The sequence below is a fragment of the Geospiza fortis genome, unplaced genomic scaffold, assembly GCF_000277835.1.
Source record: "Geospiza fortis unplaced genomic scaffold, GeoFor_1.0 scaffold66, whole genome shotgun sequence".
NCBI classification, from domain to species: Eukaryota; Metazoa; Chordata; class Aves; order Passeriformes; family Thraupidae; genus Geospiza; species Geospiza fortis.
In genome coordinates, this window is record NW_005054312.1 from 1077136 (window position 1) to 1092366 (window position 15231).

At 45.1% G+C, this 15231-nt stretch overlaps 1 protein-coding gene across 2 annotated transcripts in view; it reads right to left on the bottom strand.

Moving 5' to 3' along the window:
• The window catches only part of TYRO3 (TYRO3 protein tyrosine kinase), a 35887-nt gene extending 21734 nt beyond the window's left edge, over window positions 1–14153 (bottom strand). The window contains exons 1-5 of one of the 2 annotated variants that reach the window (XM_005419411.2): window positions 13950–14153; window positions 11784–11884; window positions 7598–7768; window positions 4874–4960; window positions 926–1041 (exon numbers count right to left, since the gene is read on the bottom strand). In XM_005419411.2, the coding sequence (XP_005419468.1) occupies window positions 926–1041; window positions 4874–4960; window positions 7598–7768; window positions 11784–11884; window positions 13950–14131 (657 nt within the window). In that variant the 5' untranslated portion in view covers window positions 14132–14153. Of the gene's footprint in view, window positions 1–925; window positions 1042–4873; window positions 4961–7597; window positions 7769–9402; window positions 9482–11783; window positions 11885–13949 lie in introns of those variants that run through there. The other variant, XM_031055798.1, reaches the window with a different exon arrangement.
• Between the last annotated feature and the right edge of the window lie 1078 nt (window positions 14154–15231).

Sequence of the window (15231 nt, forward strand, 5' to 3'; positions counted from 1 at the left end):
TAGGGAAAGCATAGGGGCCTGGCAAATAAATCCATGGGGAATGTGCCTAGCTGGGTTTGCACAGCCTGCTTTGGGTATCACCATCTATTTTCTCACTGGGCTACCTGCTCTTTGATCTCATTCTACAGCTAAGTATGCAATGATAGAAACTAACTCTGCCTGAGGTTGGACACATACCATTGTTCTCAGGAACTTCAAGGAACAGACCAGTTTTTCACAGATGTGGAGTACTCTGCACCTAGCAGAGCTACAGAATAGCATCAAGCTTGATTTTCTGGGAAGAACTGGCAATGGAAAACCAATCAAAATTTAGAGACAGTGCTTAAATTTGCTCTGAAACATGCAAATAGGCCTGATCTTTTATCAAAAAGCCCAATCTGCCTTCTGCTTCCATCATTCCTCCCTTTCCTGTATCGCATCCTATACTCTGCAAGCTCCTCATCCCTTGGATTCATTGGTATGTCCAAATTCCTGCACTTCTTCTGGCATCCCACAGCACAGGCCTGATTTGGCATGGGACTCACAGGCACCTGCCCTGGAACAAGCTACCATGGGCCACTGCTCCATGCAGGAAGGGTGGGCACCCTGCAGCCACAGCTGCTCCGGGGCACTTCCCACAGAGTGCTGTGTGCTTCATGTGTGCTGCACTGTAATAACTTCTGTGGAGTAGCTGCCATGAAGCAACTGATAACCTGCAGGCCAGGAGAATGTGGCCAGTCCTTAACACTTAACTTTTGAGCATGAAGTTCATGACCTGCTCTTTGGCACCTATGAGTTGCCTCCTGTTAAGTTTTCATGTTTTAAGGCTGTGAAGTAAGAATTGGAACACGGCTAAAAGGTTGGGAGAGCAAATGATAGCCCAGGAAATGGCTTAGAAGAGTCCAATTATCTATGCAGGGCAGGGCACAAGGCAGAGAGGCCATACCTGAAGAGTGCAAGAATGGAGAGGTGCACGGCCATCAAATCCTGGCACCCAGACCATGCTGGCATTGCTGCTGGTGACTTGGCTTACAGTTACATTGAGAGGCGGGAGAGGCATGGCTAGAAAGGAAACAAAGAGACCTTTCAGTGCACACAGAACTGAGCAGGTATTCGCGTGGAAATGGAAGAGGCTTGAGGCTAAAAATTACGCAATGAAATCACTAACAGAAATGTGGTAAAATACCACATCTTTAGAGAGTGCCCCTGACTTGTTGGGAATTAAACTATTATTTTAACATTGGACAAGCTATTGTCAACCACTCATCACTGTCTATAGATGCATACAGGCAGTGGTTGATCTCTTTGATAGCAATGCCAGTGTGTGATGTTTGCACCTTTGCTACTCAGCTCTCTTCCCTTCCCCCTCCATTGCAAGGCATGACTCAGCCCTGCACACAGCTGCCTGTGGACCCACATTGTGAACTAAATCAGGGCTTTAAAATACCACCTCGGGTTCTCAGCCCAGCCTTTGACACCAGCTCTCCCAGCACCAGGTGGAGGGTGGCTTGCTGTATAACCTCAATAACCCTGGAGCTGGATTTGCAGTAGACCTCTTTGTGCTGCCTCCAGGTGTCCACTGCAAACTCCCACCGAAACACCCTGGGACAGAGCCTGGATTGAAAACTGCCTCCTCAGGCTTGGGATGAATAAACTCTGTTTTACAGAGGGGAAATTCAAGCCAAGAGGAGTGCCTGTCACACTGCCACACATGGCTGATACCACTCCACAAATTAAGGGCAGGGCCAGGAAAAAAATCAGGATTCCAAGACTGGACAGTTAATCAGATGCTCATGCTTCCTACCACCACAGCACAGCACCAAACTGCTTGGCTTCCTTTTAGGATCTTTGATGCTTCCCTTTGACTTCTTCTTTCCTCTCACTGTAATTCCACATAGTTAATTCCTATCATTCCAGTCACCATCTCTTTTTCACCTCTGATTTTTCATTCTAGCACTTCACTAACAAAATTAGTAGCTTCATGAAAACTAACCTCTCCCCTGACCTCCTTCTCATTTTAAAAAATTGTATGCTGATGCTTGTAAGAGTTTTCCTGCAGCACCTCAACAAATTGTACACCTCAGGACACCTCTTCCACAAACCCATCCTCAGGACAAGGCTCTGCCTGCAGATTGAATTTTCCATGCCTCCTGAGTTGTATCCATCAGAATGCAGCAATAGAAAAGCAATTACAAGCCAGGATTTCTCCAGCTGCATCTTCTACCCAGCCAGAGCACCTTTGTATTTCACTGCACCAAGGACAACCACAATACTGCTGCCTTCAGCATATCCACAGGGCCATCTTGCAAGAGAAATGCAGAGCCCAAACACTCAGGTCTCTGCAGAGGGCCTGGAGGAGACGAATAGATGGTGACATAGATTAACCCTACAAAGCCTTTGTTGTCTGGTTAACCAGTTACCAGGACCCAGGGCAGAGCCTGGCACCTAGATAAGAACAGGGTGTGTGGATGGGGGTGGAGCAGCAGACCAAGGGTCTGGGATGGAAGCTGGTCAATGAGTTAAACATTGTTCATAACTCAAGTTTTTGCAGACACACCTGTAACTTTTGGGTTTAGCAAAGTGTACTTTTCAACAGAGGATGGCAGGCCCAAAGGAGGTATGTGCTGTGCCACCAGTGAGAAGAATCAGCTGCTAACACACTCCCTGTGTGAAGGAGACAGTGGCTGAGGAGGGCTGGCTTGCTAGCACCTTCCCCTAACTCTGCAAGGAAGGGCCGGATGCATTGTCCCCTCATCTCTTGGGAAAAAACTGTGGGCGGCTGCTTCCTGTTGTGCTCTGAAACATGGGATACAACCCTAAAAGTGTTAGCTGCACACATAAAGGAGAGAAGTCTGTCAGAAAACAGGGCCTTGAGTGTTAACATAAGAGAGTTAGCTTCTTCTGTGCTTAGAGAGTGGCTGGACAATGAGGCTTTGTAATGGCTGGGGACCGTGGGCTACAATAACAGTAATTTTCTGCTTGGAGTACACCCAGCACATTGTGGGCGCTACAGAGAATAGATAATGAACAACAACAGGAGCAAATAGGAAGAAATGTTAACATTTTGTCAATGTCCTAGCAAAAATATTTGCCTCTGGAAACAGAGAAGAAACTAATTGTTTAATAAATTGTAGAAAGACTTAGAGAGTCCTCATCAGCAGATGGGTTTGTGTAAGAGAGGAAGGTCTTGAACATGCATGTGCAGACAACTACATCCAGAAGCAACTTCATTGAATTCTGGATGTTCATAGGATCAAGAACTAAATAAACATTATTTGGGCCTGCCCTATTTCTGCTGTGTAGGAGCTTTGCTTTAATTTTAACAGGGCTATACTAGATCTTCAAAGCTTTTCTATTTAGAAAAGCCTCGTCACTTAGGTAAATTTATAACTACGTTTTTAGACATATCTTTGAGGTACTATAGACATAACTTTTATGACTACAGCACTGGACTTGCTATTCAAAACCTGAATTTTTGTCTCTGGGACATGCCACACACTGCAATGTTGTGCAATGTTAGCTGAGTGACTTAAGCTTGGTCTTTCTCAGCTCTACAACATGTGCGTGTGACCCAAGTGTGTGATGGCAATATGTCCCTCCTAAACAGGCTGTGTGGATTCATTAGCTGATGATCCCTGAGGAACACTTTTCAGCTAAACATAATTGCTGGGAAATCAGAGAATTCTGACGTCTGTACCTCTTCATCTTATTAATGGTTTAAAAAATAATAATCTGTATTAACGTGAAAAACTTCAAAAGCTTGTTTATGCTAGATTTTTTTTCAAATTATAGCTTGACAAGATTTTTTAAAGTGTAATAGCTTTGTGAACTAAATTCTATCCCAGGATAAAATATCCATAGAAGATATATTCTACAATAACTAACTGCGCTGTGTAGACAAGCCTTTAAGGCAACAACTCCAAAAGGTTTTAAATTAAGTTATAAATCCTACTAGTGCAACATACTGCATTCTTGGCATAGCAGTAACCACAATGTCCTGAACAAAAACACACTCCAGGAGCAGTAGGTTACAGCTGGATTTTGATCTGTCCTTTAATGAACACGAGCTACTACAACTACAGTACATAAAGGATTGCTTGTATCTGTGCTGAGCAATAAGCTACCACTTGGAACAAATTATTTTTGTGCCACGCCTCTCCTGGAGCTGATGATCACGTAATTAAAAGTGCATTAAAGCATGACTAAAAATTCAAATGCAGAAGCATCTCAACATGAAAAAGAGGGGAAGAGCTGATTGCTCTGGTTATCCCTGTTTCAGTTACCTGGAGGAACAGAGGAAATGTCACATCAGCCTGGAGACTTCTAAATGGCAACTGGTCATGCACAGGCTAGGAATTATTTGTTTTCAATGAGCTTTTAAAGAGCAAAGAATTTAAAAAATAAAATTCATAAACCCAGTGTGGATGAGCAGACCTTACCGGCCACTGGCGATCACCTTCCTAGACTTTTTTCAGTATCTAATGTGATGTTAATAAAAGCAAACAGAATTAATGGCCTCTTTAGCTCTAACAAGAGCCATCTATTCCCAAGAGGGAAAGACTTCCCTGCTACAAATTTATATCAGCTTCATCTCTCACAAACAACTTAATCGCCCCAGCTCCCTCCTTTTCAAGGAAAAGCTGTAATTTCACATCACATTTCCACTCCTGAATCAGATGTGGATTATTTTCAACAGTCTGGGATACAGCCCTGCATAGGAAGTGGGAAGTTAGAACACAAGTGCTGTTAGAACACAAAGCATTGTTTCGACTGCTGAGAGCTCCAGCCTGTGCTGGCAGCCTTGAGGCAACTCCTGGCATTAAGGAGGTCTACTTTCCCTCCCCAGAGAGCAAATCTGAGGCCCTTGCCCAGTCTCTGGCACCCAGTCTCTCACCTTTAATTTGAACAGTGGCAGTCCGAGATGAAGACAATCCCTTTATGTTGTGAGCTTCGCAGGAGAAAACTGTGCTTTGATTAATACCTGGAGAGCAGCCAAGAAAAGGAAAGGAAACACAAATAACTATATAATCCAGTTTCAACCTTCAGCAGAATTTCAGTTATTTGTGACATCCAGTTCAAGTTGTACAGGCAGTTGGAGAGGTGAGCTGGGTGCCAATCAAAGGCATGCAGATTTCAATGTAACTAATGGGCTAAACACATTTTTAATGGGGGGAGTGTGGTAATGCAGAAAATCTTTCATGGAAGTGTCAGAAAGCATGAAAAAGGAAGGAAGAATCTGTCAGGACAGCAGTTCATAGCGCTCAGGTAGTAGATGTCTGCTTCTCACATTCTGCTGAGCATCTTTGGAGCAAGGATTGTGCTGAACTGTGAGCTCACACAAAGCCCAATGCTTTGGGTGTCAGCCTACACCTGAGCAACATTCATCTTCCAACTGGGCTATAAGCCCAGGTAAACTTTCAGCCAGATGCTACCTATTTCCAGTCAATGCCCACCTGTCCCTCACCTTGCATCAGACTTCTGAAGACACACAAAGGAAGTGGGAGTTAAATGCTACTGCATCAGCACTGAAACACTTTCCAGGGGTAATACAAGTCAAAATGTCTTCAGTGAGCACCCATCCATCCCATGGCATCATGGCATGATGTCTGGCTGTCCCAGGATACACATAGATATTGCAAATATATCGGAATTGAAAGAGATTTGCTAGGAGAACTGTGTCCAGCAGCTATTGTCATGTGGCTTGGCCCTCAGTTGCCTTAAAAGACTCTGTCTGAGAAAAGTTAAAGATTGGCTCCCTGTGGGCATACAATTTAGGAGGGAAAATCATTTCAGAGCTGCACAGAGCAACTTGCACAGTGTCTCTGACCTTTGACTCATCTCCCAAGCCTGAGACTAACAGCATTGCAAAGAAGGTGAAATGGGAGACAGCAGGGAGTGCTATTCTCATCCCTGTGAACCAGAGGAAGATGCTGCCAACAGGCTGAAGGCCAGACAGCACAGCAGAGCAGCACCTGATGTGGTAGGCCTGTCCCAAGACAGAACCTAACACAGCCCTGCCCTGAGGAAAATACAAAACACACCACAAACCAGGAACTGTGTGTTCCCTAATACCATGCCAACACTGCTTTCCAAATACAACATTGCTGAACCTTCTAAATGCTTGCTTTCTAGCCAAGTATTTTGTTACTATTTTCTTCAGAGTGCAATGCTTGTTTTCTTACCAACTGCCTCTTTTGACATGCTTTGGTAATCCTACCATGCAGATTGTGTCCTGCTAATGTTTTAAGTTGCAAAGACAAGATATGCCCAAGGGCATCCCAAAGAACACTGGAAGCAAATAAAGGTGCTGAAGACACTTAATAAATAAAATAGCAATTCATTTGGAGAATCACTAGGAGTAGATGTCTTTTTCAGGCTTCCAAGCTACTGCCCCCCAACAACAGATATTTTGTGAGGCACTGTGGGATGAGTTAGTGGAGGAGGGGTGACTTATTTTTTTATTGTCTTTCTCCTCTTGACTATCCATCTTTTCAGTTTCCATTCCAACAGGCAGATTATATCATAAGGGAGCAGTTTTCATTTCCAACTTAGAACAGCATTGGTGGCTACATAAGAGAGGGAGCAGATGATTAAAACCATTTCAAATCACAAATCGTGTTTTGATTTGTGAATAAAAACGGTTCTAAGGAAAGTCTGAATAGGACTGGACAGCTCAAAGGAAGGCCAAAGACATACAAAAACTCACCCTGGGTGTAACTGTATTAACACTGATAAAGAGGCCCCAGAGACAACTTTTAGTTGTAAAACCTTTTCTTTCTAAATAACTAGTTAAACTTTGAGTCAGGGGTGTTCAGAATAATAAAACAGCAGCAAAGAGAAAACATAACACAAGGCTGTTGGACAACTAACTACAATGAAGTTACTTTTAAGAGGTAACTGCAAGAACAGCTGCAGTCAGTTCTAGGTAGAGAAACATCACTCTTTTCTGAAAGTGGTCTGAAAAGAGGCCCTAACACCTACTGGCTCCTGAGTTTTTCTGCTGACTCTGCTGGGGAAAGCTCTGCTCTGGGGCAAACCTTGGTCGTGAAGAGTATCAACCAGCCCATTTCAGTACTGATACAATCACTCTTGAAGTATCAAACAATTACATGAGGTAGTCAGATTTTAATAATAAAAGCATAGAGCAAGTCTGCAAGAACAGAGATAGGAGTGGGTAAGAGAGGGGAAAGCAGTGTGTGACAGGGCTGTGCACAGAAGGAGGGGCTGGCATCTGCTATAAGTGAATGCTCGAAGAGTTCCAAGAGAAACGGCACCACCAGAGTCACTTCATATAACCATGAACACTCTCCACGAGGTGGAACAAGAGGCACCCAATGAATCATCTGTTCAACAGCATCTTCAACAAGAGTGCCAGGCCCACCCAAACACTATAAGAGCCTGTGTGCCTCAAGCCAGCAGAAAACACACTGGGCAACCACCACTCCTCGAGATAATCTTTGTGTGTGATCAGGTGTGATCATGACCACTCAGCCTTTAATGCAGAGTTAAACATCATTCCCACACTATGTGGCTACCCAGCGTACAGGGCATGATCAGAAGAGAGCTCTTCTCCTCTTCTGATGCTCCAAGTGATCCCCTGCAGTGGCAGCAGCCTTACCTGACACGTTTAAGATGGAGGGGGAAACGTCTGGCAGCCCCACTCTCGAGTCTCCCATCCACCAGACAATTGTCACTGGTTCAGGGGGACCAACAGCAGCACAGGCCATATGAAATGGAGCATTAGGGGACACGGACACATCCTCAGGTTCCACAGTAAAGTAGGGCACACCTGGAAAAGCAACAGACAAGTGACAATAACTGGAGCAACTGCCTCTCGTTTATTTCCATTAACACCAGTGCCCTACACTGGACATCCATCTGTCCTGCTGCTAGGCTGAATCCGACGCCCTCCAAGGCCTTCACAAAAACCAAGGGTCAGATACACTTCATCACCTCAGGGCACGAACACCTAAGTACTACTACTCCTGGAAGTCAGAGAGAAAGAGTGCTTGCTTCCCACAATGTCTTTGAAAAACCACTTTCAAGACTCCCCTATGAAACAGCTTTTAGTGGTAGTATTTTCTCAATTTTTCAGCTGGAGAGAATGGAGTTTAAAGAGGCAATAGTCAATAACTTTAGTGGTGGCAGACACCGCTTTAAAAGACAGCTAATCCAGCTGCAGATACCTCTTGCCATGCATTAAAAACTGAAGCTTGAGAAAGCGTTGAACTGCCGGCTTTAACAAAGCCATGAATGAGGAAAGAATCCCCGCGGTGAGAGACTGGAGCATTTCCAATGCTCTCTCTGGAGCTTAATTGAATGGAGATGCCTTCCAGCACATTGTGACACCACGACAATCAGGCTGCCTCAGAGTCAGGGGTAATTTGTTTCAGAGCTGAAGGCTATCCATGGACACAGCTCTCTCAGTAATTATCTGCTCCCCACCATGGAAAGACTCCTGGTTGGTACGACAGGTATCAGGCTAGGCCCACGGGGAGCAGAATGCAGCTGCAATGCTACCTACCTCAGGTCATCTTTAAGTGGCAATAGCTGAGTGTAATTCCACACATCAAGGGATGTGGTTCTTCTTATGACCAATGCCAAAACTCTCGTGGTTTCATGCTCCAAACCAGTAGCACAAATTTCAGCAGCCATCAGCAGCAGTGCTGACCATGCAGGACAGCCAGTATGTACTTCTGGTGATTGTTGGAAGAGTTGAAGGCCCAGAGAAATGTTCAGTTCCCTTCTATACAGAAATCTTTGTGTGTCAAACACTGCTGCTACCAACAGCACTTACCCCAACCAAAATCAGGCATTCTCAGCTGGAAAAAGTGTGTTCTGGAAGCTGCTGATCTGTTGCCTCACAGAAAAAGAGGAACTGACAACACTATGCATTCATATGCTGAAATTACACTGTCTGTCCCTGGCCAAAGATGACAGGCCCAAGCACCCCCAGCAGGCAATTAATACAGGTGATTAAATAGGGATTTAGAAACCTAACACTTGACATTTCCTGCAAGCTACAGCCAAAAAGCACTCAGTGAAAGACTGAGTGCTTTCCTCAGTCTTTCACTGACTGTCCAGTCACAGTTTGCATCTTTCGGGTAGCAGCTCCTTTGTGCCTTCATTTCCTCCTTCCCTTAGAGTAGTAAGTAAATGAACACATTAAAACAGGTCTAAACCCAAGTCTCTTGAGGAATGACAGTGCCTTTCTGTGCAAAGGCTAATGTTCAGGACAGGTATATCCATTGTCATGGCATACCGCTTGTTTTTGCTGACATATTTTACTACATTTTTTTATTGCATTCATACATAAACAATAAAATTGAGTAAGCTTTTGAGATACCAGCTGTGACAACTCTGCCTGCTTTGCCCTCCTTCTCCAAGGAAGATTAGAAGGGAAAATAATCACAGTTTCTCTACCTGTGAGCAGGATCCCTGCCTCCTGTCCATTTGTCATGACACCCAAGGTAAACTTTCAGGATGATCCTGCCCAGCTCGGCAGGTTTTCTCACTTTGGGAGCAGCTAAACAGAGCAGACAAGACCACAATTAAAAACTTTCATAGTTGAGGGAGTGCAGCTGACTCATCCAGCTGAGGAACTCGCACTGCCCCCGTCCATATGTTACCTGGGCAGCTCGCTGCCTGTGACACATTTAGCCTCCCAGTTCCGGGTACAAGAGGTGAGTGTTGGCACATCCCTTTCACAGATGCCCCACGGAGGCACTGAACAGCCAGCAGTCAGGAAATCAGCAGAAAAACAAGGAAATAATCCCACCTATTCCACTCTTCCAACTCACTATCCAACCTTTAAGGTTGATTTCTATGTACAGCTCAGTTTTGAGACAGTGTTGATTCAGAGGAATGTGCCCATACAGGTGTGGTTTGGTCTCTGACTGTAGCCACAATGGGGGCTAGCAGCCCCAGGAACAGCCATATAGTCAGGGGTGTAATTTGAGACAGAAAGCTCTGTGAGAAACCAATCCATTTTTTAACACTCCACAGTGTGCCTCTGAGATCATCTCTCCAGCCATCAAACACCATCATGTTCTCAGTAAGGCCAGAGACTAGTTTCTAAACCAGGAAACAGGCTCAAAACAGTTTTGGTTTTGTAAATTCAAAGTGTTTCATAAGACCAAACATTTTTATTACAAAGACAGTTCAAATACCATTGCTAGAAAATCTGACAAATACAGACTACCTAAGCAGATATTATTACACAGCATAGAAATGCAGTCAAGCTCACTTTAAGTTAGATCACCAATAGTCCACATTTGTTTGTGTGCCACACTGAGGCATGTCAGCACGTAGTGAAGGCTGCAAATCACCAGAATAAAGATCCTCTCTCAGTCAGAGGACAGTTGTTATTGATAGAGCAGCCACTGCTACACAAAGCTGGCACGTCCAGGGAAGAAATACACAGAGATAACAGCGAAGGTGGGTCTGATATCCCAGGCGCTTTCTTATGCTAAGAGCTGACACATTTTTTTAACTCCACCCCTTATCACTACTTGCTAATTTTTAATTATATCCACCAACTCTCTTTACACATGACTACATGCCCAGTTCAAGTTTAACTACATTCTGCTGTGCTTGTTCTTCTCATAAAGGCAACTGGTTGCACTTTTTTCACTTCTGCTGTAAGCTTTGGCCTTCATTCTCAACATACTCCATCTTACCTAACTGCAGCTGTTTTTTTGTGACTTTGATACTTTTTGCCTGTGCAGTCCAGAAGAGCAGCATGCTTATTTCAGACAGCTTGGCACGCTGAGCTACCCAATCACTCCTAATGCACCCACCATGCAAATGCAGCCACCTCTGGAGCAGACCATGGTAACTGGATAGAAGTAAAAACTCTGCACAAGAGAGTGTTTTAAGCTGTAAAATTTAGGTGGACAAAAGCCTGGGATTTATGGAAGGCAGAATGTGTTACTCCTCTTGTGAGAGCTGCTATGAATGTTCCCATGCTCTGAGTGAGAGAGACCTTTGCTGTAGAACACCCAGACCACATTACCTCCCACAACACTCTCCCTGCTCCCCCTGTCTAGGACTGTCAATTCAGCTCTGCCCTAAAATGTTACCAAATACATCCAAAAAACTACTTGCTGAAAATGCATTGTTCCTGTCAACTTCACCAAATATTAAGCCATCCTATGACTACTAGCTTCTAACAGAGGATCTAACAGAATCATGGCTCAAGGGAAATGAAACTAGAGAAAGCAAGAATCCACCAATCCACACTGCCTTGGGTGATATTTAGCAGCCATGTAGAAGCCATTCTTATCAGACAACCCTGGACAGAAAAGTGCCTCACAGAGCAGCCACAGCTATGAAGTGCTGATGTACAGCACTTCTCACAAAACTCATAACTGTGTTAAAACTGTACCTTGGACACAAAGACCTGCTTGGCTAACACACAGAAGCAGACTATGACCCTGCTTAGAGAAGTGGGTTGGACCAGATGAGCCCCATGAATCCCTCTCAACTTGAACTATTCAACATTCTGTGAATTATTTAGAGATGACCGCAACAATGGATTTAAAAGCTGGGAAGAAATGTGCTTGCAAAAGATCTTGCTTCCTAACATGCCAAAATAAAACCAGAAGGCAATGAATGGACAGCTCTGCCCTTTGAAGCAGTTCTCCTAACTCTTACTCCTGCTCTGTCGTGATTTCCCTGCAGTCAGCAGCAATGGTTCAGAGCCAAGAAGCCTGTCACTGGAGCAATCTGCTCTCACCACTTCGACCTGGAGCATATTGGTGGGTCAGCCGTGAAAGGAAACCAGCACTACTACTCCTCCTTACCTTCCACTATGAGCCACACTTGTTGTGATTCTTCCTTCTTCCCCCCGTTCTCAACCTGGCACCAGTACTTCCCAGAATCTGTCCGCTCGACGGATTTCAAGCTGAAAAAAGTCAAAAGCCATATCGATATTTTATGTGGATAAAGCATGTTTTTGCCCCAAAGGACCCTCCAGTGTTTTGCAAACCAGATGCATGGAAAACACCCACTGAGACACAGCCAGCTCTGGGGAGGAGATCAACAGCCAGCCAGCACAAAGCACATGGCAAAACAGCAGAGATGGGAGGCTCCTCTCTAAAGTGGGTGGAGAAAGTCCTTGCAGAGCAGACAGTCTTCCTCCAAAACATTCTCGCAGAAAACCAGTCATCTGTGTCCTCTGAGGATAGGAAGAGGTCATCTCCATCCTGAATCATGACTCTAGCTAGCCTTCAAGTGCGACAGCTTGGCCTACAACATCTGAGCTAGCAGGAAACTCTGCACTGCAAACCTCTGGTGAGCTGGACTGCTTTGCCTCAGGCAACAGGACTGGCACAGCCTGTACAGGAACAGATGGGACAGAAAAGGGTCCCCTTGCCTCAACTGCGCTCAGCACTACCCAGATCCCAAGAGTGGCTCATGCTGCAAAACTCCTTGGCCTCCCAGTTCGTGATTTCAAGGGGTGATGCTGGTGCATGGTGAGCAAGGGCAGAATTTGGCACCAAAGCAACAAGGTCTCAGCTGCCAAAGGCAACAGTATGGCTTGGAGAGCCCGTCAGTGCACCAGTGCTGCCTGCTCCCCGCAGGCCGTGCAGCCACGCGCCCGCTGCCATGCAGGGATCCCCCGCAGAGCTGATGCCCACCTTTCTAAGGCTAGCAGTCCTCCAGGAGAAGGGGAAGGATGTCTCAGGAAGGAAGACAGAAAGGGGGGAGAATTTGCTGAAATGCACACAATGGACCTACTACAGCCCGATTTTCAGAGCTGGACCTTCAAATGGCATCAGCTGTCCTGCCCATGTTCTGGAATACAGTGATCACAGCAGGGAGTCACACGTGGGTGGTAGAAATGATCTCTTTAGGAGAAGAAAGGAAAAAGGAGAGAGAGATTCAGAAAGATCCAGATTTAGCACCCTACCTTATCTCTGGTGCTGCAGAGTTCACAGCAGAGTAAAACAAGAGGTAAGAAAGGAGATCAGAATGAGATTGTGAAGGACAGAGTTAACTAGTGGAACTGGGGGGAAGTAAACAGTATAGTTTCAAGACAAACTGTTTCCACTGCATAATGTTATGCAATAGTTTTACTGTGCACAGATGTTTTTTCCTACCAAAATGTTTTTTACAGACAAGCTTTAACACAAAGACTTTTAGTTAGTGGAATTGGAGTCTCTGTGCAGTGTCAATCCAAGAAATGTAACAGGAGATGATGCCAGAGCTCAGGGAAGAGTGATTCTCAGTCAGCCAACAGTTTTGAACTCTCGTGGTGTGGTGTTGGTATATTTGTCTGTACAAGCTCTTTTAATGCATAAAAAAAGACAGAGCAGAACCTTGGGTCTTGTTTATCTCAGTACTTCCAGAACTAGCTGACATCCCTCTTCTGCTGAAATAAAAGTACAGAGATCTGCTTTCCACAAGAGTTTCATGCCTCTGAATGGGTCAGGACTGATATCACGTAGTGTAAATGTATTAGGAATAAATTAGGATTCATTGCAAAATGAATCAGGGATTGTTCAGAGGACAAAAACTCCTCCCCAAAGAAAGGAAGGGGATGTAGTCCTGGGAGTATCATTTCAATCAACAATCATCACCCTTTAGGCAAACCGACAGCTCAAGAGAGAGAGTAAGAGAACAGGATGAGTACAAGAGAGAAAACCTATTTATACTGCTGCATGGCAGAACAAGATGAACAAACAAAGCAAGACCATCCTTTCACCTTGAAGTCACGTCTCAAGCATCACAAGCATTAGCAAAGCACCTGTCCCCACAGAAGTCAGAAAACCAATATGGTTCTAGTGGATAAAATCTAAGCACTCAGTGGCTTCAGTTCTGCTCTCAGTTATGCCCTTGCCACACAGTGAACTGCAGACCTAAGGATTTTGCCCCACTGAGGGCACTGCAGTTGCAGAGATATAGCTGACAGCAGAAAACTGTGCAATAGTTTCCATGATATTCTTCCTTCTCTGCATCTGTTGTACCTGAGGAAGCCGATCCAGTGTTCTTCATCTACTGGAATGTACACCTGGTCTACGCTTTGCACCACTGCTCCGTCCTTGATCCACAACATCTCAGGATCTTCCATTCCCTCGAGGCTGCAATTTAGTTTCACGGGTTGACCCTGGGACACCTTTAATTTGATTGGAGGTCCTGTAAATTTCATACCTAAAAAAAAAATACTACTCCGCCCCACCCCCAGAAGAAGGGGGGTTGGAGTACAGCAAATTACTCTAGGTTGGTGGTCTGGAATTATACACCCTACTAGCACACGCTGCAGAGGAGTGTGTTAGTCTCAGCACTGCTCTACTATGTCTGCTAAGCAAATGCAAGCACTGAAAGCACAATTGCTGGAGAAAAGTGGTGGTTCAGCATGTACATGGGGATTTTTTCAACTCGTGTAACAGCAGGGTGATGTTCTGCAGAGCAGTGCCCAAGCAGAGACGCACAGAAACGCCGGGAGCTTCGCCGTGTCAGTGATCCAGCAGTGCTAACTGCATCCCTTCAACACGCTGCCACACCTCCCTCTTTTCCCCAGGCCTGGATTTAAGAGCTATGCTGTTCTTGTGCTGCTAAGAAAACATGGTGCTTTCTCCCTTGTATGCATTTGCAAAGAGCATGGATATGAGAAAGAATCAATTATGTTTTGTTATTCAGCATACACTGTTCTCCTGCCTTACAGAGAGCTTCTCTACAATTTGCAAAACCCACGAAAACAAAGCCTATTCCACACCATACCTCACTGAGGAGCAGAACTGTTTAGAGAACAGATATTTCTGCCGCGTGATGTGGGCATGTGCTGAATGAGCTGCCTGGAGGACCCTTCAGTCCAGCCAAAGGACCACACTGTACCAAGAGCTACACCATTGGCACCCCAAAGCAGCAGGGCCAGAGCTGGTGAAGCTGCTCAGGTTTATGGACACAGAAGTGATCAGAATTTGCCCCGGAGCACTGTTACGTGTGTGGGTGGACGGGGAGTGTTTCCCTCAAGCAGAAGTGAATGTATGGAATTTGTTACCATGAGAAGACACAGAAGCCAACTATCTAAGCACATTTAAGAAAGACAGGCATACAAAGGAGGAACCAGAAGATCAAAGGAGACCGTGGGAAAGCAGGAAGGTAGAAAATAAATGTAAAGTCAGTTTTGTTAGGGAGAGTGGCTATTTCCTATGCAGTGGCACAGGACTGACAGACCAGAACAGGTCTAGCCTAGTCCAGTATTATGCCCTGGCAGTGGGGTCCATGTCCTTCAGAAAAAAATTACTC